Source organism: Solea senegalensis, linkage group LG10, assembly GCF_019176455.1.
Source record: "Solea senegalensis isolate Sse05_10M linkage group LG10, IFAPA_SoseM_1, whole genome shotgun sequence".
In the NCBI taxonomy this organism is placed as follows: domain Eukaryota; kingdom Metazoa; phylum Chordata; class Actinopteri; order Pleuronectiformes; family Soleidae; genus Solea; species Solea senegalensis.
The window spans coordinates 11,517,664-11,543,617 of NC_058030.1; the positions used below are offsets into that span (position 1 = coordinate 11,517,664).

The 25,954-nt window shown below is 41.4% G+C and overlaps 2 protein-coding genes and 1 long non-coding RNA gene across 3 annotated transcripts in view; 2 read left to right on the plus strand and 1 right to left on the minus strand.

The window, feature by feature from the left end:
• The window catches only part of LOC122775571, a 64,028-nt gene that overhangs the window by 32,106 nt on the left and 5,968 nt on the right, over positions 1-25,954 (minus strand). The gene's annotated exons all lie outside the window — the stretch shown is intronic.
• Positions 8,965-12,465, plus strand: LOC122775566 (shaker-related potassium channel tsha2-like). Its single transcript, XM_044035537.1, has 2 exons — positions 8,965-10,683; positions 11,996-12,465. The coding sequence occupies exon 1, from the start codon at positions 9,225-9,227 to the stop codon at positions 10,653-10,655; it is 1,431 nt and encodes a 476-aa protein (XP_043891472.1). The 5' UTR covers positions 8,965-9,224; the 3' UTR covers positions 10,656-10,683; positions 11,996-12,465.
• kcna1a (potassium voltage-gated channel, shaker-related subfamily, member 1a) lies at positions 14,190-18,669 on the plus strand. The gene is made up of 2 exons (XM_044035536.1): positions 14,190-14,252; positions 14,884-18,669. Exon 2 carries the CDS (start codon positions 15,146-15,148, stop codon positions 16,607-16,609), a length of 1,464 nt encoding a protein of 487 aa, XP_043891471.1. The 5' UTR covers positions 14,190-14,252; positions 14,884-15,145; the 3' UTR covers positions 16,610-18,669.

Sequence of the window (25,954 nt, forward strand, 5' to 3'; positions counted from 1 at the left end):
CTCTAAATGTCAACGTATTATTGCTGTGTTTATTTTTATAGCTGAGGACATTTCTGCCATTTGCTGTATGTTGCTAGAAAAATAAACTCTGTGAGGTTGTTTAGCATAGTAGGCTATTTTTATGCCTTTTGTGGACGAATTATGGTGCAAAATTATTTCTTTAATCACCGTTATTCCAAAAACAGTTTATGCTTTCAGTCTTCAGAGACAATCATTGTTTCAAAATACTGTATGTAGGCCAAACCTAGTTTTATGCTATTGCCATATAGCCAGTGTCAGCATTAATTGTCAGTTACTATATCACAATCTCTGACCCCAAACAGTATTGTCATTGACAGTTAACAATTGACTGTTACCACCACCTATCTACAGCAATAAACGTGGCACAAAAAATGTATGTATAGTACCTTTAAAAACTATTACTGAAATCAAAAACAACTGCTGCTCTGTAAAAATCAAAAATCTGATTAGAATAAATTAAATGACTGATGCAGCAAGATAATATGGATGATTACAGAGATACTGACCTGCTTTTTCTAAACGTTAGCAAGTAAAAAGACATGCCGATGCTGGATTAGTTTAATATTGGTATGTTACACTGTATCTCATTTTATTATTAGCCATAAAATATGAGCCATACAGTGTGATCCACTACTACCAGACGACATACTAGGAATAATAAAAAAACATTGGGTCAGCGCCAACGTGTCATCTTTATGTCCTCATTAAGCCATCAAATGGATGACTCAATTATATTATGACAGTTTTTTTTTAAGTGTAATTAAAGTGTGTGTGGGCTTTCTCTTGGTTCACCCATTTCCTCCCACATTCCAAAAACATGCAGATTTGGGGATTAGGCAAATTAGACACTCTAAATTGATCATAGGTGTGAGTGTGAGAGTGGATGGTTGTTTGTCTATGTGTGATCCAGGTTGTACCCCGCTTTTCACCCTATGTCAGCTGGGATTGACTCTAGTGCCCCCACGTGACCCTCATGTGGAGGACTGCAAAGTTCATATATTATTATGTAAACACTTGGTGACTTGGTGAACTGAAATTCAGCAAATATAAAAGGGATTTTGTTCATATTTACCAAATACTCTTATACTGTCTTTGGGCGGTGCTTGTTGTCTTCTAATTACTGGTTTTTATCCATATTTTCACTTTTTTCTTAGATAATCACTGAATGATTTAATAAAATACCATGATACCTACTTGTAATGCTTTGCTAACAATAGTACACACGGCTATAAGCACACACCTGTGTTATGGGCCTGGTTACACAGAGCAGGCTGTGTAACAGGTGCACGTAGTTATAGAGAAAGCAAAGGGATTCAGAGAGGGAATTACAAGGCTGACTGAGTTCTAGTGGCCATCGCAGTAATAGGAGACAACCCGCCCCTCCCACTGTCAGCTCACCCCCTGACTTTTGGCCTTCTCCTCAGTGTACAGCATGGGCAGCTGGCCTGACTCGTATAGAGCTACCAGGGTCCATCAGCATGTTGGATTTGGTGAAGCAATAAACATCACATGCTTTGGATCTGCTGTCCTTCCAGTGGAAAAACTGAATATATTTCCGAGAGTAGATTAATCTGTAACTTCTGAGAAGAAAAACACACTATCCACACACAATAAAACCAGAGATAAATCAAATAAGGGGTGTGGATTGCTCAGTGATATTCACTCTTCCTATAAATGTTGACAATTAGTCCAGAGGTGAGTTAATATTCTCACAAACCTCAGCTGCATTTCTCTTGTATTTGCTTTTGTCTCATTTGCTCTGTCCAGTATTGATTATGAACCTGCTATTATCAAACTGTGTTATTTTTTTTTTTTTTACAAATATCAATACTTTTTCACATGTCATGTGACTACTGTTAACGCTAAGCAACCTCTGACTCACTCGCAACCATAAACGTCAGCTATACCTAACACTCAAAGTGACAGTGCCATCTGGGGCCACTAGGGGTCACTAACACCTGACAGAAACAGATACAAGCCGGTCAGGCCAAAAGAAAACCTGTGCTAAAATAATACTTATCTTTCCACCAACTTAATTGACAAACTCTGAACTCTGATGAATATTTATTGGCTGGCAATAAATGTAACTTTGAAGAAAGTCAGATGTTTGAGTTATTGATCTATAAAAACTTTGCTGTTCTGGTTTATGTGAAAGAAATTACAAGGTTATGTCATTGTTATTTTTCTATTTCCAGAGGTACAAAGTTTACATATCAGCATATATCAGATACACATAAACTATATGGACAGAAGTATTTGGCCACACCTGTTAAATACTGAATTCAGGTGTTTCTGTCATACAATCTTAACACTTCAGCATACCAAGACATTTGATATGACAATGCTATGCTTTGTGGCAACAGTTTGAGGGAGGTCCTTTTCTATTCCAACATGACTGTGTCCCAGTGCACAAAGCAAGGACTATAAAGATATGATTTACACAAGTTTGGTGTGGAAGAACTTGACTGACCCGCACAGAGCCCTGACCTCAACCCCATCGAGCACCTTTGAGATGAACTGGAGCCAAGATTGTGAGCCAGGCCTTCTCGTCCAACGTCATAAAACGCCTGACCTCATAAATCCTCAACAGAAAGAATGCACACAAACTCCCAAAGAAACAGTTAAGACTAAATCTGTGCTTGCCAACAATATGTGAGTCAGGTAATCCAATGTCGCTCACTGTTAAACAATGTCGTACAGCCAGACCTTAAATCTCCCTTATCTCATCCTGATGCATCCACTATATGAGGTAGTCTTCGTGACCCAGCTTCAGTAATTAAGATGTTAAACACCACCCTTTTACTGGGGTATTTGTTATCATTGTCTCTCACTGACTCTCTCATTGTCATCTTTTACTCAAGTAAAGGCTTTTTCCTTCTACGACCAACCAATGACACTTTATGAGAGCTGTGTTTTAAATATCTAAATATCCTTTACAAAACTTTAACGTTACTTCGTTAATAAGTACATTGCACAATATAGCATAATAGTTGTATTCACATTGACCTACCAACACTCTCCCCCTCACACACTGCTGTAACAAATGATTATTTTACTGCAACACTCGCTGATAATTGTATTTAAGGAAACATACGTACATTACTGGCTAAACACATTTTGTGCATTCCTGAGAGACCACATTCTTGACACACTCCGCCAGTTCAGCGATGCACATAGCGGACAGAAAATAGTTGTGGCTACACACTGTAAGATCAGAGAGCTCTTGCCATGAGCTAATCATTCCATGTGCCATATAGGCAAGTGTTGAAGGAGCATTGCCTGTTTATTTATAGGACTCTCTGAGGTTCCACAGCAGAGGGTTACTCTCTGAGCTGGATTCAATTACAGCTCCCGGTGAAAGCTGAAAATACTGCATCTCTACAGGCACAAACATGAGTATAAATTGTTTATATGGATCTATAGGCTCGGCTCATTTGGAAGGAGCAGGAGATGGGGAGCATAATGTCTTAAAGAGAAATATACTGTACACTGCAAATGAAACATTTCTTTAAATGTAAACGTGGGGAGACTTATGGAGGACAGCTGCAATAAAAATAGGTTGTGAACGTAAAACGTAAAAAGGGTAATGTATAAATATATAACAAGTATGACATCAACATCACCTACTATAGTTAGTTCAGCTCTGCATGTGCCGACATCATCATAAAAGCCAGATGGCCAGTGCGTACAGACGGAAACCACAAATCCTCTGAACTCAAAGGAAAGTTGTTGTGTGAAAATTTCATTCAGCTACACAACTGGAAGACGACGACGACAAAATGAACTCCCTGCAGACGTTAGCAGCACTGAAAAAAAGATGGACAGAAATGACAGGCCCCCATACTTAGCAATGGCCTTGTTTGTAAACATAAACAAGACAAGAAAAAAAAAAAAAGGACAAATAAGCAGGCACAAGTTAAAGGATTTCAAGGAAGCCAAGGAAATGAGAGATGCCATCAGACACCTGGCAACATGGTGCAGTCCAGATGGTCAGGACCTAGTCGGCCACACCTAATGTCACAGTTCAGCAGGCCACAAGTTTGTTTACCTACCAGAGCTCACTGTAACACGGAGAGCATTGAAGGAGTGAGACAAAAAGAGAAAAGGCTGCTAATGTGTTACGTGAGTGAGCTTCCGCACAAGTGAAGTCTCACGAAAGCCAGAGTGAACACAGCGCTTTCTATAAATGAAAGTGGAAAACCTACACATACTCCAGTTTGAGGAGAGCCAGTGTTGTGCCATTGTTCAAGTGTAAATACTTGACACGTCAAATCTCTAAAAGCAGTTTGTTTGGTTGTTTTTTTTTTAAAAAAAAGTGTTATTTTAAAACTGCATAAATGTTTCCCTGTTGAAGATATTGAGGAAATAATTATAATATATAATACAATAAATAAACAAATAATTATACAAATTATAGTCAACCTGTCAACATGTTGTGTGATCAGAGATGATCTGAACTGCAAAATAGTTCATTTCAAGCCTGACATCAAGAAAGCATAATTTTTGCCTAAAGAACTGCTGCTCACTGGATATTTTTTTCTCTTTTTCTGACAGTTCTCTGTAAAAATCCTGCTAAATCAGCAGTTTCTGAAATACCCAGACTAGCCATGTCATAGTCAAAGTTACTTCAGCCTCTTTTCTTCACTCCTTCTGATGATTAGTGTGAACTTTGGCAGGTTGAGGTCGTCTAAACATGTCTAAAGTCTGATTACATATCTGTGTTCAAAAGGAGTTGAACATGTGCACCAATAGAACAGTGGCCAGTGATTGTGGAGCCTGTGTGTGTGTGTGTGTGTGTGTGTGGCATGAACATTTAAGTTAATCCTGAAAACATGAGGGAGTATAGATTTGACCTTAAACTATACACTAACAGTCAGTGTTGTGCTAATCCTAACCTAATTTAAGATAAAAAAAACTGTTTGTGTTCATTGTTTAACCTACTGCCCTCTTGGGGCCACAGCAGGAAACTGGGTTGCTTCTATCATTTCTGTGATTTTCATGGCTGTATCAGTTTTTGGACATGTGTGCATGAGCCTTGTGGACAATCCTGTCACTTTGATAGGTGATTAACTATTATAGTGAAATAAATGTAGTTTGTTTAGCCACCCTTGACTGTGCTTCTACAAAGATCAGTTGATCTTGGAGACATTTTTATACATGGGGTCATTCCCCCAGCTCTGCTGGCCAGGCAGTCACACACATCAATAAATCACATAAACACAGCTTTAACCACAAAAATTAATTCTGAGACATTTAAAGTCTTCCTTGATTAATAAGCCATGTGTGCTTCTCCTGCGAACTGATCCTCCTGCAGTTTCCTCTGGCTGGGATTTAGGACGCCACAGTCTACTAAAAAAGGGAAAGGCTTCATCAAGGAGTGAAATGATAATCCGCAGGAGGCGTGGGATGGGAGGTAGTTCCAAGGAATCCTGCCCTCCGGATCTGAGGCATCCAGTTTCATGTCTCTTTGCATGCCTTGTTTCCTATCAGCAGAAGTATGGTTTGACATCAACCCAAGATGACACTGGGCTAAAATTGGCGGTTATCAAAACCCAAGAACTGGCAAGAAGCTTGGTGCGAGGGGGGATCCTCTTGTGAGTGGAAGAAGCCCTGTTTTCAGACACCTCATGAGGTGAGGGGACTGCGTGCAGAGCGGGGACTGGGGACAGCATCAACACAGCTGAAGTTCCCTTGGGAAAAAACTTATACTTTTAATACTTTTAATTAGATACAGCTGCACACACGCCACACTTCTCAGCCATGTTAACTGACCAAGGAAATAATAAGAGATGTGTTTTTCACACAGTATAACGGCTGTCACACCAGGCTCAGAACAGTTGAGCACATATTTTGTTAATTTGCAGGACAAACCATAGTGAGGAATTCAGTAAAGCTGCACTAAGGTGATACTAGGTCCAGTAAAGCCTTAGTGCAGATTCACTATTCACTATTTGTAAAGTTCTCGGCAGACAGCAAATATTTGAGTCTGGTTCTGTCAGAAAAAAAACCTAAGCAGAATAACTGTTATCAGTGTATATTGTGTGGTATAGTAAATGCAATAAACTGGTAACAGATTAACGCACCGAATTGGTGTGTCTAGTTTTGTCAAATCCATCAGACTGAATGAATAACTGACAAATGAAAGAAAAGGTGACTTCAATCGTCTACAGAGATCCAAAACATATTGATATAAGTGATATTAAAGACTACTACTCGTAAATGGCACAACAAAATCATTGGAATAGGCAAATCCTTTGACTTGTGTTACACCAGTTTGTCCACCTCTTTCCAAAAGTTCACTTTACTTCAAACGTTATATGAATCAGCCACAAGTGACGACTCATGAAGATGTTGAGTAAAAGGACTTCATGTGAAGCCGCTTGAACGAGAGCTTCACCTCTACCGACTCACTTCAGTGTCCGAGACACTGTCATCGCCAGAGTGAACCTCAGACTGAGTCAAATGTCATTCCCAGCACAGTATCTGGCAGCAGAATGATGTAATCTGAAGGAGCTGTTGACGAGCACACCTGACCTTCAAGAAACTCACTCAGGTTATAACAGTCTGTCTCACACACACTAACATAATATACATGCGTTCATTCACCATTCATACTAATAGCAACGCCGGATACGCACTTACAGAAATACACACACACTTTGTAAATACTTGGCGTGTGGTTCAGGAGGAGGTGAAAGCCAAAGGGAGTCACTGACACAAGTTAGTTGTGCGATTACCTCACGTCTGTAAATGGTTGGTAAGGAAACTCATCCCATCTAAAATAAGCTTTAGAGGACAAGGTGCAGTTAGTCCTAAGAATAAACAACAAAGGATTCAATCATTTAGTTTTAGGATATCATCATTTTTGTGATCAATTTCATACTTTTCGTGGAAATTATAGTCTTAATGGATGTTTTTCATTAATACTATTGTGACAGACGTGTCACAATTGATAGCTGTGTTTATTGTCATGTTATTTAAATGATTAAATCACGATGATGGCATCAGTTTCTATCAGAGATGAATGATGTTTCATTCTGAAGAGAGAGCAGATGTTTTCCTTGCTGTGAGTCCACACTATCTAGTTACCATGGGGGTCTCCTGCGTTCATAGGTTGAGCCATTAGAAACGATGGGAGGTTGCTCGCCGTCAGCATTTGTGCACCCTGCAGGCTTCATGGCATGTGTCCCCCGGGCCATGTTTCATTACATGTCATGCAGTCACCGTTAAATACACATATACGTCTCCAAAGAAATGTATGGATGATGGAAACATACACACGCGTGCACATGGCTACAGAGTAACAACATGTCCGGGATATTTGTATACTATGTTTAGAATTAACTGAGATAATAATGAACACAGTTCTGAAATAATGTGATTATACCAACAATAATGAGATTAAAACACCACCAAGATAGAGGTGAAAGATCATGTTGAGTGTTGAGCGTGAGTGAATGAATCGTCTCAGGTTATTTTTGTTTTCACTTTTGCATTAACTGACAAACAGCACCGGAGTCATGTGTCAGTTCCTCAGCTTGTTTATGATTGTTTGTTTCCTTGGATACAGTCAAGGCCCGACACCTTGGCTTGACACAGACAGCCATTTGGTGAACGCTATATGCTAACAAATTAGCAGCAGGCGGCACCGTGTCCTGACACTGACACTTGACTCTGAAATCCAACCCTTTGTTCTGTTATGGAAAGACCAAAAAAATGTGCTCCTCTGGGAAACTGACACAAACAAACTAACAATAATGCTTATAAAAAACAAAAAAACATCCTTCACATAAATGATTGTGATACTCGCCAAAGAATGTCTGCATCTACATAATAAAACAAACGTCAGCAAGGTTGGTTTTTAGTAACACTGATTAGCACCCATGGGCTATTATTGTTGTGCTGCCGTGTCCACAACTGCCCCGAGTGACGTAACTGATAGCCTACAGCTTTATGAAGCCAATGAAAGTGGAAAAACAGAGCTACAAATAGACCACAATGCTGCACTGCATGTAAAATTTCCCTGTGTCCACTGGGGTCATGTGTTCTAAGAGTTTGTATTATTCAATTTCTAGAGGAAAGGAAAATCAACTCTAATTTGACTAAATGTAGACTAAAAAAGTTGGAGCTTTTACTGTAGTTATTGAGTAAGGACTTATAAGACATTGAGACATTTTTACACCATAGTGACCTCAAGGCCAGGTCGCATGTCCTATGGGGGTCCCCATGTTCTAACTTGTACAATTGAGCCTTTTAACTGCAATGAACAGTGAAAGTTATTTTGGCCGAGGCTTCCTGAAGACTCTATCCTCTCTGGCTACTCAAGTGTCAGTCAAACCAGCAGTTTCCATTGGCTTGGTCCATGAGAGGCCCTGGATATACTGGACTCAAAGCATTCAACATATTTCACATGATTAATTTCAAGACACACGTGATATGTAGCTGCAGCTAAAGAGCCGTCGCTAAACCTATGCGGTTGATGTATTTATCTTGTTCACTTGTAGCGTTTTTAAAACAGTGGGCTGGGACCCAAAGTCCACATGTAACAGAGTCTTGGAGGTTTCCCTTGTGACAAGAATAGCCATGATTTCATGAATGAGGGACCTGCAGGGACAGAGAGACACCGTTTCTGCATGGACTCTGGCTGTGAAGGCGTATTTGTCCTTACTCAACAAAAACAACAATGACTTTAACTTAAAAATCTGACTTTTTTCCACTCACAATTCGAGTAACAATATACTTGTCAGGCCACGTGTTTACATGGAAAGCACTACATTGCAACAGTGAAGTGAGTGAGTGTGAGAGGGACAGCAGCAGCAGCAAGTGTCATCTGCTTTTCCAACTTGGGGAGGGCTTTGGAGTTTAAAATGGTGTGAATATGATAGCCATCTCCAGCCATCAGTATAGCTTATGCAAGTGGAGATCTGTCTGCACCATTGAAAGTTGACAGCTTGGAGGGACTAATCTGACAAAGGCACTGGTGTAAATCAACAACAGCAAAACACTGTGGATATCAGCAAACAGGACTGTTGTTGGGGCCTCGGGAGAGAAAGAAAAAGAAAACACACACACACACACACACACACCGGGACTTTCCCTGAATTTCGGGCGACTGCATGAGAAAAAGAGTTGGGAGGACGCACGGGCAAAAGGGCAAGAGGAAGACACCGAGGAGGTGAGTTTACCCTCGGAGGGGTAAAAAGATGACTGTGGTGTCCCAGGAGAACCACGACGAGACTGTGCTCGTTACCCCTTTATTACAAGATGCTGCAGACGTGGAACCAGCGGAGCAGGAGTGCAGCGAGAGGGTGGTCGTCAACATCTCAGGTCTGCGCTTCGAGACGCAGTTAAAGACCCTGTCCCGCTTCCCGAACACGCTTTTGGGAGACCCGCGTAAAAGGATGCGTTTCTTTGACCCGCTGAGAAATGAATACTTCTTTGACAGGAACAGACCGAGCTTTGACGCCATCCTCTATTATTACCAGTCAGGGGGGAGGCTCCGGAGACCCGTGAGTGTGCCTGTGGATATTTTCCTGGAGGAAATAAAGTTTTACGAAATTGAGGAAGAGGCCGTGGAACTTTTCAAAGAAGACGAGGGCCTGGCGAGGGAAGAGGACCGCCCTCTGCCCGAGAACGAGTTTCAGCGCCAGTTCTGGCTTCTGTTTGAGTATCCGGAGAGTTCAGGACCCGCGCGGATAATTGCCATTGTGTCAGTTATGGTTATTTTGATATCCATTGTGATATTCTGCTTAGAGACACTACCCGAGTTCAGAGAAGTCCCCTACGTGCCGGAGATCGTCAACGGAAGTGCTCAAGGCAAAGCGCCCAGCCCGTTCACGGATCCATTTTTCATGGTAGAGACACTTTGCATTGTGTGGTTCAGTTTCGAGTTCACTATGAGGTTCCTTTCGTGTCCCAGTAAACCCGCTTTCTTTAAGAACATCATGAACATTATCGATGTTGTGGCCATAGCGCCATATTTCATCACGCTGGGCCTTGATCTGGCAGAGCACCAGGGGAGCAGTCAGCAGGCTGCGTCTCTGGCCATACTGAGGGTCATCCGTCTGGTCCGTGTTTTTAGGATTTTTAAACTCTCCAGACACTCCAAGGGTCTCCAGATTCTGGGCCAAACGCTTAATGCGAGCCTCAGGGAGCTGGGACTGCTCATATTCTTTCTGCTCATCGGAGTGGTTTTATTCTCCAGCTCGGTGTATTTTGCAGAAGCAGAAGACCCACAGTCTGGATTTTCAAGTATACCTGACGCGTTCTGGTGGGCTGTGGTGACAATGACCACAGTTGGTTATGGAGACATGTGTCCCTCCACCATTTGGGGGAAATTCGTCGGATCGTTGTGCGCCATCGCCGGAGTACTAACCATAGCTTTACCAGTCCCTGTTATAGTGTCCAATTTCAATTATTTTTACCACAGAGAGAACGACGAAGAGGAAAACGTCCAGTACGTACACGTGACTTGTGGACAGCCACAACTCCGCTTTGATGAAGGCTGTTCAATCAAAAGTAGCCTGTCGCTCTCTAAAACGGAGTCCTTTCAGGAAAGCGATGAGCAGGACACTGTAACACATCCAAACACAAACCCATTCGACGCGTACACGGGGAAATTGACAGATGTGTAAAGAAGAGATGTGTTATTTTTCTTTCCTGGTGAGTTCTCTCCATGTGAATATGCAGTGTAGCCTTCTCCATGACGCGTACTGCAGGTGTTTTTACGCACGGTGGTGCTGCAGGTGTTTTACGCACGCATGTGCTTCCCAAACGTTGAGCCTCAGATTTATTTCAAAATAACTCTTTCACGCTTTCTTAATTCATCAACTCAGATCATTCCTCCCACTCGTACAACGTTTGCCATAGTGACGCAAAAGTTACACATAAACATGAAGTGGGGCGCTGTGGAGTAAAGTAATGAATGGGAAATTCAAGAAACATCTGGGAACTAACTCCTGGGGCACGCGAGGGATATTTGAGGCGCTTACATTGGGCCACACAATAAAAGAAAGGCCTCCATTAGTTGAAATTAACGTGTGATTTTCTTTATTATTAGCCCACAGGCAAAACATTTAAACAAAATACAAATTATCTCTCTTTTGATTGAATAGTTTTGTCTTTTTTTAACAATCCCAAAGCTTTTAACATACAGGAAAGAGAAAAAAGAGTTTGGGTTTACATTGGCAGCACTGTGGAGAGGTGCCTGGTGTTACTGCTGCTGCCACCTTAGATACCATGACGCTTGTGTCGTGCGTCCCAGCATTTGTGGTCTTATTGTGTTCGTGTCGAACGTGTCCATGTGCACAAACCCAAACATGGAGTCACACAGATACACATGTAAACTTGCTTTGCACAGACGAGGAAGACAGTATAGCTTCAGTGTCACTTGTAAAAAGAAAAGAAAAGAAAAAGAGATTTAATCTCAATGTGTGTCTCATGTTAATTTAAAAATAAAACTGCAGCTTCGATTTTATGTGGAATAGTGTGATTGCCTCTGTGTGGACTTGCATTTGTTTCCCAACATTCAGGTTTAGCGTTAGATATATAGTCAGTCATAACCAGTAAAACTCCAATTACATAATAAATGTTTGTTTTCCTCTAAAAGATATCGATCCCCCAATTCATAAAAAAAAGAAATACTGTCATGATTAACATCTCTGACTTTGTGGAGCTTCTATATGTGCCTGCAGTGAAGAGAATGAGTGCGCTCTGAGCGCCTCTCTGTGGATGATAACTATCTCTGCTGCCTGCAGACTGCTCATCAACCACAGTGAGCAGAATTAAGACTTATCCGCTGAAGTGTATGTGTGCACAGTTGCCGCTTCTCGCCTTACTTGCGTCTGAGATCACGCTCGTTGCTGTATCACTGTGCTTGAGGATGGAGAACTATAAGCTCAGTGTTTTCTCTCGCCTCCTCCTCCTCCTCCTCCTCGTGTTAACTCAGTGACATTTGTGTTCTGTTTACTTGCAGGAGGCAGGATGAATAAGTGAAGCTCGTTGTGTTCAGAGTCCCAGCAAAAACACAAACGCTGTGGCCTTGTCTTCCTCTCGATCATATTGGATCGGTTTCTCATGGATTATTCTCGCGTTGCCAGTGATGTAGCCAACAGAGACCTCGCAGTTTGAGACACCGCAAGAGGACATTGTGTGCATCAGCAGTAGAACGTCAACATTCTTTAGTGAAGGCTTCATCAATGACCACCCTTGTGTACATAAACTGCCTTTTTCTTTTTGTAAACCTGAACTTTTCTTATGCAGCGTATGAATGCAACTACTATGTCTGTGTTGTTACAATCATTCACAGCCAAACACGCATACAGTGCAATGTCTGCATGACAGAAAGTCATTATGATTTGTTACAGTGTAATAAAATATTTATTTTTTTCTAATTTAAACATGTATGTGAACTTAACTTAATCCTTTTTTATGAATAAATTATGAATCAGAAAACAAACCACTCGTTACAGTCTTCCATTAGTAGAAAAAAATACAGAAAAGAAAGAAAAAGAAAAGATGCAGAGAAGCCACAAAATTATTGTCTAAATTATTTATTTTGGTGACATTGTTGTCTAACCACAAAAGCAATGAAGTTAATAAAATGCCAAAGTGTTTGGGAGGACATTTTAACAAAATAGAGGAACGATGACCTGGGGTTTTTTTTGTCCTGGATGTTTGTTTTTATACAAATTGCTATGTCAACCAAATCTGTCACAGAGTTTTTAATTCTACTTTCCTGCAATAATTATAGGTTGTTTACGCTTTTGAAGACTTGTGGTTTCCTGAAGTGAATCAATCATGTGCGCTGACCGTGGTGCTGAAAGTGATTCCGCGTCCTCTGCAGAAAACTGAACACTATGAACACTGTTGGTGTGTTTCTGAGCCATGCGCTGCGAAGCATGGGGAAACGTAATTTAAAATACAAAATGAGATTAGGAGAATATGACTAAAAGTTGTGGCCGGATGTTAGTTTCAGTTATTTGCCATGGCCATGTGGCTAAAAAAGAGACATACAGATGAGTGACAGCATGGTTTTAGTTGGTCTGTCAACTCCGCTTTAGGGGCCAAATGTATTTGGCTCATGGATACAGACTTTGGGGTGGGGTGGAAGTGTGGGGTATTTTATAATGCGCATCATGAAGTCTAATAAGATCTCGGACATACAGTAAGATTCCGCAGAGGCTGCGAACCCTGACGTTTTTCTCTTTAGTTAAATGGTGAAGCTGACGAGGTCAAATCAGGTCTCGGACCAGTCCTTGACAAACCAAACAAACGGGCTTACATTCAGGAGTGACAAAACGAAAATGTGATTATTATAATAATAATAGCCACTACTGCACTATGGTGACTGAGCCTTTTTTTTCGTTACAAACTGTCCCTGTTTGAAATCTAATTGCGCCAGTGCTGGCACGCGAGCGCTCCTGTTTTTGTGGTGTATGAAGAACTTCTGTCGGCGTGCTTTAGTAGAGCCGGTCTGCATTGCGTCGAAACCCTCCACCTCCTCCTCCCGCTCCCTCCTCTCCTCTCTCCACATCCCCTCCCCATCCTCTCCTCTCCCCTGCACTTGCATGTAAAATGCAAGGCAAAACATGCTTGACATTGCTGAGAAAAACAAACAAACATTTGGACGTCGTTGCAGCACATGACTTTCTTCCCCCACCCCTCTATCCATTTCGACTGAGTTCTGCTCTCCATCCGCTCTCAAACAAACACACTCTGCCCGTCATCTTGTCTCCTCGCAGAAGGCAGCAGATTTCTGCTGATGCAGTGATGTCTGGAAATGTCAAGGGCTCGCTTGTTGCCCCATAATGTATCTCCCCCCCTCGAACTGCTGCGCAAGATTTTCTCCTGCGGTACATCCTACTGTAAGCTCTTCACACCATCGTGCCGCCGCGCAAGCAACTACGGACGCTGCAGCTTTGTAACCCTCTCTCTTTTTTTCGGCTCAATCTCCACCTCAGGCTTTCCTCACCATAGACTCTCAGCAGCTGATTTCTACCTTGTTTTGACTCATCTTGTTTCATCGTCTCAAGTCTTCTGCATTCATATGAGGACACTTTAACGGACGCAGGAGGGTGATGAGCACAGTAAGACTGTAAGCTTTTTCTTTTTTTTTTCCCCCTCCGGAGGCTGCAGTGTAAAGTTGCCACATGACACTCACTGGTGCCCTGCTGTTGGATGAATTTACTCGAGGATGAGACGCATTCAAGACCATCCAAGATCGGTCCACGGTAAGCCTCAGAAACTGCTGACTTTGCACAACAACAACACATACGGGACATGCTATTATGCACCGCAGCTGTGAATGTAAACATGACAATGACTGACACACACGCACACACACAACTTGTTTCCCCATCTTTGAGCCAATATTACTGGGCCAATAAGATGTGTGCATGTAAAAAACATCTCTTGTAAAATCAATATCAAATGTTATGCGTCAGATTATAATACAGTGGCGTATAGGACACATCACTGCAATGCTCCTTAAGGACAGAAACACTGCAATACTATGACAAACTAAAGTGCAGATGCTTGTGGAAATGCCATAGAAGTGTAACTGAAGATACAAATTGCATTATTCATATGAATCATAAGAGAATGTTAAAATAAAATTTTCACAGCTGAAGACGGATTGTAACTATAGAAATAATTGCAGTAGTATCGTTACAACAATTTATCTTTGCTACTCGAAAAAGTGCTCACATTCTAGCCTGGGAAAAGTAAATGAATGAATAACCTGCAGAAAATGCTGAGACAGCAAATAGTTTCATCCCATTATTTCCTCCCTCTCCCTCTCTCTCTCCCTGTGTGTGTGTGTGTGTCTGCGTGTGTGTGTGTGTGTGTGTGTGTGTGAGATAGAGGCAGCAGCAACAACAGCAGCAGATGCACTGTAGAGCAGCAATGGTCAAGTCAGCGAGAACCGCAGTGGAGCCGCACTGAGGCAGAGCAGCCAACCAGCCCCCTCATATCTGGGGACGTCTCCGACAATCTAAGGGGTGTGGGAAGCTGAGGAGTGGAAAATTTCCCCCTGAACCTGAATGCCTGCTCAGTCAGACTAACTGACATCCCAACACAACTCCTTCTCCTCCTCCTCCTCATCTTCCAACTCCTCCTCCCAAACATGACTGTGGTAGCAGGAGACAACATGGACGAGACCTCAGCTGTCCCCGGCCACCCTCAGGACCCCTACCCTCCAGACCACAATGACCACGAATGTTGCGAGAGAGTGGTCATCAACATAGCGGGTCTACGGTTTGAGACTCAGTTGAAAACTCTTTCCCAGTTTCCAGAGACATTGCTAGGCAACCCCAAAAAGCGCATGCGGTACTTTGACCCTCTGAGAAACGAATACTTCTTTGACAGAAACCGCCCCAGTTTTGATGCCATCCTCTACTACTACCAGTCAGGGGGTCGGCTGAGAAGACCAGTGAACGTCCCTTTGGATATGTTCTCAGAAGAAATCAAATTCTATGAGCTTGGAGTGGACGCCATGGAGAGGTTTCGTGAGGATGAGGGTTTCATCCGGGAGGAAGAGCGCCCTTTGCCGGAGAAGGAGTTCCAGCGTCAGATTTGGCTCCTCTTTGAGCATCCAGAAAGCTCAGGCACCGCCAGAGGGATTGCCATTGTGTCTGTGATGGTGATCCTGATTTCAATAGTCATATTTTGTTTAGAAACTTTACCACAGCTGAAAGAGGACCCAACGGCTCGAATTGTGGGGAATTCAACTATTTATATCAAGCCAAACATCCTCACTGACCCCTTCTTCCTCATTGAGACACTCTGTATAATCTGGTTCTCCTTTGAGTTGATAGTTCGTTTTCTGGCATGCCCAAGTAAACCGGCCTTCTTCAAGAATATGATGAACATGATCGACATTGTGGCTATTATCCCTTACTTCATTACACTTGGCACAGAGCTGGCAGAAGACCCAGACCAAGAGAGTGTGGGGGAGCAGGCAACATCTCTGGCCATACTCAGGGTTATCCGTCTGGTCAGAGTATTTAGGATCTTCAAGCTGTCGCGACACTCTAAAGGACTTCAGATTTTGGGGCAGACCCTTAAAGCCAGCATGCGAGAGCTGGGATTGCTGATCTTCTTTCTGTTCATTGGAGTCATCTTGTTCTCTAGCGCTGTATACTTTGCGGAAGCGGAGGAGCAAGGATCCTACTTTGGAAGCATCCCAGATGCATTTTGGTGGGCTGTTGTGTCTATGACAACTGTGGGCTACGGGGACATGGTTCCAGTCACAATAGGAGGCAAGATAGTGGGATCTCTGTGCGCCATCGCTGGAGTGTTGACAATTGCACTCCCAGTGCCAGTCATTGTGTCCAACTTCAACTACTTCTACCACAGGGAGACTGAGGGAGAAGAGCAGGCCCAGCTGCTTAACGTCAGCAATCCCCCCTCTGAAACCAACTCAAGCCGCCGTAGTTCATCCACCGTCAGCAAGTCTGAGTACATGGAGATTGATGGAGACATAAACAATAGCATCGATAACTTTAGGGAGGCAAACCTCAGAACTGGCAATTGCACTATAGCCAACCAAAACTGTGTAAATAAAAGCAAGCTGCTTACAGATGTTTAGACACTAGTTAGGAACTTTGGAAACTCTATGGGACTGTCATGTGGAGTAGACCATCAGTTAGGAATGCTTCATTTACCTCCTCAAAGCACTCTATGGCATTAGGCCTACAACTATCCTCAGCTATATAGAAAGGAAACAGAAAAAAAAACAAAGTTGTTAGAGTGTATGACAGGTAGTTAGAATAATTAATTCTTCAGATCCTACAAATATATAGGTATATCAAAAAGAAACCATTGATTACTGCGCTTATACAATGCTCCCTGGAGGATGCAGAGCACACATTGTCCCATCAGACAACAGCGTGATGATTAAAACCATATGCATGGAGTACAGATAACATTTCAGCAAGTTGCACAATGCACCAGAAACGTCTGCAGAGACATGCAAGCATCTGCAGTCAAGTGGTAAGCACCAAGAAGTGAACCCCCCCTCCACCACCACCCTCTTTCTTCTCTTCCGACAAAAGGATCAACTATTCAGCAAAGCACCTTATAGGAGGAAGACTGATCTCTCTTGTTTGGATGTAAACAGATGGTGATCTACTTGCTTCACGAACATCCGCAATGCTGCTGTTTTCCGGCAGTTGCCGTAATTGTGATATCACCAAGTGATTCAATGCCATGCCCTTTAGATGCAACACAGCACAATGAGAAAGTGAGCTTCACATGAGCATGATTAGAGACTTTCCATTTTGATATTGGCATGCTTGAGACATATCTCTCACATAATGGAAAGGATCTTCTTTTGGATACCTGCCTCCATCCAAACCCTCCTCATCTGTTTTCATACTGAGTGCACTGGATGAGTTTTTAATTTGAAATGCTAATCATTTAGAAGTATAGAAACTGAATGTTAAATCTTAAGGGAACAGTTACATAAATGAGATCATAGCATGAAAAAAAGTAACCTGCATTATGGTCTACTGACTACGGTACTTTTGTAACCTGGTATATTTAATGCATGACATGAGTATACAGCTTGTTGCAATTCAGGCACTCTTCAGTGCCCTATACTGTCAGGGAAACTAAGGAAATCAAATTCTGGATGTTTCTGAATTGCGATCAAATATATTCAAACCCAACATGAGGATGCAGAGTTTCTAATTTAAAAAGTAGACAAAGAAAATAAATAGATATTATCAAAAATGCATATAATCATAATAAGCACCAATTACAGTATTACATCGATAGTGCAGTGCATGGACCTTCTACGACGAAGGAAAATTATTAGTCATGCTTCCATCTCCATGTCAAATTTTAGTACATATTGTTTTGGACACAACTCGAGAAAAAAGATCATGACCAAATTTCAATTCATATCACCGGAAATTATTCTGACATTAGTTGCTAGTGCCTTTATCCCCTTCACCAACAGGACCAGTGAAAGTGCCTCTGTGTACAAAGGTATTGTTGAGGTTGAGCAGAGCTGGTTTACCTTCTGTTTGCGTTTCAGGACACTGTTGGTCACAAAGAGAAGCAAGGTTGACATTAAAATAGATGAACATAGTAAAAACAACAACAACCGACAGATGATCCATGGCTGTCACGCACAACCCAGTTTCCATGCACTTAATTATGCCCTTATGCAGCAATGTATTGTACTTTGCATTTTTACAAATCATATTCAAAAAAGGGAATATCACTCTGATTTCAGCGTCTTTTCATTTCTGTCTGTTTGGGTTTTGTGCACCATGCATCCTTTCAGGGTCTCTACCTCAGTGAGGTCATTGCAAACTTGCTGTAGAGTTGCAAGCTTCAATGCAGGGCTTCCTATACCATAATGCAAAATGGAACCTTAAGTGTAAACAGCAGTCATGCAATATTGAATGTGAGAGTCCCAAAGCATCGCCTTTACACAAGCACTTAGGACAAATAGTGTACCAGACTCCTGCTCCTTTTGTTCACTTAAAGCTACGCACAATCAGAACATTCATTTATAGATAGAGTTTATAGAGATTGTGTGACTCTCCTAGCAGGATGAGATTGACTGTTTTATACTTACTTTCTTTGAAATAGTGGTATATGAGGATATTGTTGTTTGAGGGTGTGTTTCAAACATGTGTGTGGGAGAGAGAGAGAGAGAGAGAGAGAGCAGAGATTGTTTGATATTAGTTGTTAAATCTTGTCATACAACAATCCCAAAGTGCAGCCCGCCATTTTTGCACAATCATTTTTTATTTGCGTTTCTTTTTGGCCGTTTTGAAATAATTTCTTTATTCACTGTGCTTGCTCGTACGTACTCGTGGATTGTTTCTCAGCAAACAACTGCAGACAGACACACAGACCAGGGCAAATTGAAAGGACTACTTGAAAAAACCTCCACCTATACTTTACATCAGTCCACACTGTGCTGAGACTGTCAAATTCTGTCAAATGACAGAAAGACTTTGTACAATTGTGTGCTTTCCTTTCCTTTTTTTTTTTTTAATTTAACAATTTCCTGACAAGGTCCTGTAAAAAAAAAATCTCTGCTGCAATGCTACTTGACTGTCATCGTTGTTTCTGTTGGTGCAGCGGCTAATGTTTGTGGTGCTAGTGCAGGACTATTATGGTTGTCTTGTTACCATCATGTTACCTGAAGCTGAAGCCTACAGTAATTGCTTTTTTTTTTTTTCCATTCTACAGTATGGCTCTTTTTTGTTGGTTAGTTTTGGGCATTGTTTGCTCATTTATTTGGAACAGATCTTTGTACTGTATTGCAGAAGGGTGTCTGCCTCAGGCGAGGTAAACATTCCAGAGCCTCGCTAGATGTCAGGAACTTATCAAGAGAGCAAAAAAAAGAAAAAAAAAGAAAAAAGAAAAAGGATATTTGACATCTTATAAATGCAGCTGCCGGGAGATTTGGTCACAAGTTTCTAGGCCGACTATTGCGTGAAATTTGGTGTAACATGTCCTGCATGCTGCAGCTCCACATGAGGTAAAGAAAATACCCCTCACATTAGCAGCGCTGTTGCTTCCCTAGCTGTGAGGGCATGTATGGATGGTGCTATGCATTCAGTTACCCCAAAAGAAACGTGCACTCTTAACAGCAATAGAATAACAGATAACCTGTTTCTTAGATGCTTTTTTGTAATAAAAATAGTTATCAATAGAAAAACAAAACTACTTTGAATGTCAGAGGAACTGTGGTCACTTAACAGACACAACAGGGCTGTTTATGTACCAACCTTTTTGCTCTCTGCTCTGTGATTTTACGAGGTCAGCGGTGTTAAATGTAGGCAGGTTTTGTTGAATTAAGAGAAACTACAAAAATAGCAATCTTCAAATATAAAAATTCCAAATATAGGCTTTGTAATAGTAGCAGTTTCCCATGAACCAGCCAGGTCAGAAGTGAGTTGTTTTGCAGTTCCAAAAAAAAGAAGAAGAAGAAGCTGGTAACAAAGTCCCAGAGGAACAGCCCGTAATGCACTTAGAGAAAAAAATCTATGACCAGTTAAAAGTCAGAGAAGGTGCCTAAATTATTTTTACATATTCATTTATTTCAGCTTAGTATAAGATGTTACGCTTCTGCAAACAACGAAAAGCAAGAAGATAAAAAAAAACAACAACAACAAAAATGCTGATATTATTCAACTAGGAAAAACATAACATTTTATGAAACTAAATACAGTAGCTCCAGGAAGATTAAGAAAAGTAACCACTATATTCTGCAAATATGTGTGATAAACAATTTTAATGTGTGTGTTTTTATTTTTCCTGTTTTTGGGTGGCACTGAGACATGATTGATTTAGGAAGAACATGCCATATAGTGGAATATCAAATAGCGTATGTTCCACTGGTAAGCCATGATAATGAAACTACTGTGTAACGGTCAATTGTTATCAAAATAAATTATATGGATAATAAGTGTGCTAAAAACATATCCTTTTGGTTTCAAAAGGGGAAAAAAATACAGGAATCATTTGCACACCATGTTCCCATTTTTTCCCATCTCCACTGCTGAATTTACTGCTACAATGTATCTCTACAGAAAATCTACTGATCGCAGAAAACTGCATGGTCGATGGAAGACTGCATGAGCTTTGCCTTTCAAACTGTGGATCAACCATACAGCAGTTGCATCATTTCAAAAAAGAAACCCTTGCTTTCATCGGCATCGAGGCTTTGTGTAAAAAAAAAAAAGGCCCTGTTCAGACGTTGTTGTGAGACGTTTCCACTGCTGGATTTCTTAAAAGCACCTTAGCGCTGACCTCATCTCTGAGACAACGTCGGGTATCTGAGCCGTACTCAACGTGTGTGGATGTTCAGGTTGTGCTTGGCTCTGAATGTGAGCGAGGACATTAAGGGCTAGTTTCTCAAACTCTGTCGCTATTTTCGGACTGACGCGCTGGTTCAAGTGACTTTTCGCCCCTTCCTAACTCAGTCTAGACTCTAGTGATAGTGTGGTGTTAGAAACATGCCTGTTCTGTCTAAACAGGGCCTGTGCCGCACACCCTTGACTGTACCACACTGGTTTGAAGGCATTCTTGTTTGCTGAAGGTGTTGATACTGGACTGCTTTCTGTCTGTAACTCACTTGCCAAAGGTGACTATCCATGAGAAGATCTGGTTTGCGTTCGATTTGATGACGGTTGAGTTTGACTTTTTTGTCAGAAATGCACATTTAACTGCTAGCAGGGACGTTATGGAGAAAACTGCAAAAGGACTGTTGACCTCTTCCGCTCCTCCTTCCATCCACAAGCAAACCAAACTCTGATTGTGTTTATTAATCCAGTTGTCATTGTCATGTTATGTTTACTGAGGATTATGCTACAAATGTGTTGATGATGACAAAGGCATGGTCTGTGATCTATGCAAGGGTTATTTATTTTTGTTTTCTTATATCACTTATGATTTCATCTTACATTAACTTCAATAAATTTTTAAGGATCTGCTGGTCTATGCTCATTTTGGCTTGGGACGGGGGATTTTTAAATCATCTTGTACACTAGGTTGTCAGAAGCGTTTCTGTGCCACCAGAACAGGAGAAATGTGCTGCTGTATGCAGTGTAACAGGATTGGATGTCTCAATCTAAATGTGTCTACCTCTGTGCTACCCTCTCGCTTAAACCATTAGCAGTGATTCATGGGACTAAGGTAATGGTTCCACACTAATCCTCTATCCCAGGAGAGGCCCGCTTACCTCTGTCATTCCCTGTGAGTTGTTACGCACCTCAGAGGCCTGTAGAGCTCCCATCACTCTCAATCTCTAACCCCCCTTCATTCATGTGGACATGTGTGGAACCCTCAGAGTCACTCTAAGGTGTTGTGCACTTGCTGAGTCGAGAATGATCACGTTACTCAAGCTGCAACTAACAATGAGTTAAAATAGATTATGGTGCTGACTATTTCAGTGCTGTTTTGTATTTGAGCCTAACTCAAGACCTTCAAGACAAAAATTGAAAGTTGACATTGTAGAACATAAGCATTATTTCTAAAAACTTAAAAATATAAACTAGAAGAAATGATGTTTCCTAAAGTGGAAAATCAAACAAACACACAACCTCCATTCACTTTCACACAAGACTAAAGCGGATTACCAGCCACTTTAAATTAAAGTTTAAATCAGATGCATTACTCATCAGATTTGATGGTCATTGTTCACATTCTTAATCAATTTTAAGTATCATGAATCTGAACGTGAATCTCTCTCAAACAGCACGACAATAGAAAACGTCATATTTGTGAGACCACTGGGCATTGAAATGGGAGATATTTAATACAAGATGTACCTATATTAGGTTTGTTGTCTGGAGCCTAAAAATATGTCACCAAAATGAAAAGGTTACTTTTATGGTCTTAGCTCTGGTCTCCTTTGAAATGCAACCCTTTAAATTTCAAACACAACAGGGCAGAGTGAGATTCACTCACTCATTGACTCGAGACTGAGTCCAATACAGAAACAAAAACACAGCTAAAATACAGCTACAAAGCAAGTACAGCAAGTGTCCCACCATGGGCAAGTTATTTTTAAAAGGTTTGTCAATGTCATCCGTTCATATAAATATGAACCTGTCTGATAAAACCTCAGAAAGAGGAGGTGTTTTATTCCAATCATATTGGTAACACTAAAGCAGCCTAAACAAACACATCCAACCATTTCTAAGATTTGGGGGTCGTGAAAAAGGATGAATCCATACTATGTTGTGACACTGAACATTTCACAGCAGAGGCACCAAGAAGAACTCTGCCCACCATGGTGTCTGAAGCTCAGATCTGTGTTTGCCGTACAGTGACCTTAACAGAAGTGAGTCTCTTCCTCCCTGTCCTCTACACTGCCCTCAGGAAATGCAGCACTTCTCACTCTGCAGGCAGCAGCAGCAGCAGCAGCAGTAAGGGTGGGGTGAGCTGGCGCCGGTCCCACTATTCTTCAACATATTCTCTCTCTCTCCCTCTCTGGTTGTCTTTGTCTTTCACTCTCTCCCTCTCCTGAGTGCTCTAAAGCTCCACTGGACTGTAGCAGCACAGAGCATCATTGTACAGGATAGGAGCTCAGTCATAGTAGAGGAGATCACACCTGCTTTTATTAGATTTCACTGCCTGCAATTCACCCACGCGCACACACACACACACACACCTGACAAATAACAGATGACATGCTAATGGGGACTTTTTCTACCAATGACCTTTCATCTGTATAGACCCAAGTACAGCGTAATATGTACACGTTGCATAAATCAATATTAAATAATACAGTGTAGCCTCAGCTAATCTGTAAACAAATCCACTTGCAGATTAGACAAACCCTGTCCCTTAACATACACAAAACGCAAAGAGAAACATGTGGTTTTTTAATGTTTTTGTGCTCATAACGAGCTCAGTGGCCCTGAACAAAGGCTGTTTTTTTTGTCCCACTGCAGATAGTTTATTATAAGACGAGTTAAAATTAAATCACACACTGGATTCATCACAGTTAATGTTGCTACATTTGTCCCGTCTTTGAGATCTTTGTCTCAATGGGTCTTTCACCTGGTTAAATAAAGGTGAAATACATTAATAAATAAATAAATAAATAAATAAATAATAAGAAAGCATGGCATGCCTCCACTGAGTTTAAAGGCGACATAGAATGCTTGTATCACACATATATGTTAGTTATGGAGGTCCCCCTCTGGCACGGTGGATGCATCTCAGCAGCTACAACGAGAGTAGTTCTTCTTCTGCGGTTGAATGTACGCAACTGGATGTGCCCGGACTAGTGCCCGCACCAGGAGGCGCTACAGTGGTGAGAGGAGTGGTGAGGATTTCTGATGACGACATCAACCTACGGAAGTGCCGATCCGCTTTGCAGAGCCCAGGAAAACAATACAACATTATTTTCTCAGCAGTGGCTGAACTGTTGTTCTGAAACTTTAGGGTTTCATAAACGAGGTAATGACGCAGATACACACACACAAACGCAGCGTTCCGGTCTATGTCACCTTTAATTAAACTACACTTTCCATATTTGTCCTAATGAAGGAATCAGTCATCCAGTGTAATGATGGAGAAAAATAAATGAATTATCAAACTCTCATGCTTATGGTTGGTATATCTATTCGTTTGCATTGTTTTAACTGACTTTATCATTAGTCAATTAATGATTTAGTCAGTTTACAGAAAACGATTATGATTACTTATTTATTTATATTATTATCTATTATGATTGTGTTCAGTCAGTGACCAAACACACACTGTGTGAGGTACAGAAGGCATTTTTTAAAAACTCAAAATCAAAAGTGCTGGAAAATGCGTACTTATAAATGCATTATTATTCCAAAAACACAAAGGGTGAAATAATGGTGGTCCGTCACTATTATGTATGGGATTTGTTAATAAACAAACAAAGAACAGAATATCAGTGGATTCATCTTTACACAGATTGACGTATCACACTAACTGGTGGTGATATCTGACAGAAGTGTCAGGTTAGAAGTCACGTGCAGTTTGTGAATCAGCCTCAACTTGCAAATGAGTAACATGTAACTAAATCTGTGGTTTTTAAGCCACTGTGCTGGTAATCCCCGATCAGCGCGTAGAACTAATTGAGGTGCTGTCAGTCAGTGGTTCAGTAGGTCTTCAGTTGGCTTAAACCCCTCCTCTTCCTCATCTTCCTCTACCTATACATTTATTTCTTAACACCTAAATACATGTCTCCATATATGAAAACACTAAAGAACAGGTTTCAGACAAACATGTTCTTATCACGGATGTAAATTCTCTGAATATGAATGTGCTCACTCAAACACACACACACATATATATCTATATACTGTATAGATATATATGTATGTATGCAGGAAAAGAATGGCTGATTTGCCTGAGTCAGGTTCCTGGCTCACTTGATAGTCTCAGATCGATTGTTTTGGAGATACATACACAGTCATCCCATATCCCTTGTGCAAAAAATGCTATACTTTCCTGTTGACGTCGTCCAAAAAAAAGTTTTTCAAGGGCCTTTTTTTTCACTGAGGCCCCTGATCGGCCGTGCAGGCAAAGTATCATATGATTATCCTATATCAAATCACAACTGTCCTCTGCTTTAATCATCCACTGTGCACAGGAATCCAACATATTTGCTCTGCACTGAAATTCTGGTGCACGGCGCCTCCGACAGCCTCATGTCAGTTCACAACATTAACAATGTGCAAAATAGCTTCCACAGCATTATTGGATCTACCATGCAAGAAGTAAAGCCCTTGGGCCTGACACCACCACACCCCACCCCCAGGTCCAAGCCCACCAGTTCATTTCTTATCCCCAATCCCGGAGGCCCTCTCTCTCTCTGGCCCACTTCCTCTTTGCATTACCTCCATCAGGCCAAGCTGCTGACACACTTGTTTAATAATTAAGGACACGTCCATAATTTCCTTGTCCTTGTGGAAGTCCACAAATGGTCTCTGTGAATCTCAGGCCAGTTAAATGTACCTCTTTACCTCAGCCCACGGACAGCCCTACATCACTGCTGTGATACAGAAGAGACAACACAGTCCAGTGAAGGTGGCAGTGATCTGATTAGAGGAATGAGTTCATCATGAATTAACCATTCATCTTTTCGTCTTCTTTTTTTATATGTAGCAGTTTATTCAATTTCCATTGACGTAAAAAATGCATTATTCTCATCTGGCCATGTGGAGTCTACTGTCGCACCATGTACAAGGAAGAACGCAAGACTGACTGCAGTGACTGTCAACAAACATCAGTGAGTCTGTTATGATCCCACCATCAACTCATAAAATGACAGATGTATAGAATGGTCACTCCTTCTTTTCATCCATCAACTTTTAAAAATCAGCTTTGTGAGGCTGTACGTGGAAACATGTTCATGTTACCTCTTTTTTCCAAACATTAATGTTTGGGAAAGCTAAAATGGTCCATTCTGATGGAG

Coding starts and splice junctions, on each gene's coding strand:
- kcna1a (XM_044035536.1), top strand. CDS start 15,146: ATGACTGTGGTAGCAGGAGACAACATGGACGAGACCTCAGCTGTCCCC.
- LOC122775566 (XM_044035537.1), top strand. CDS start 9,225: ATGACTGTGGTGTCCCAGGAGAACCACGACGAGACTGTGCTCGTTACC.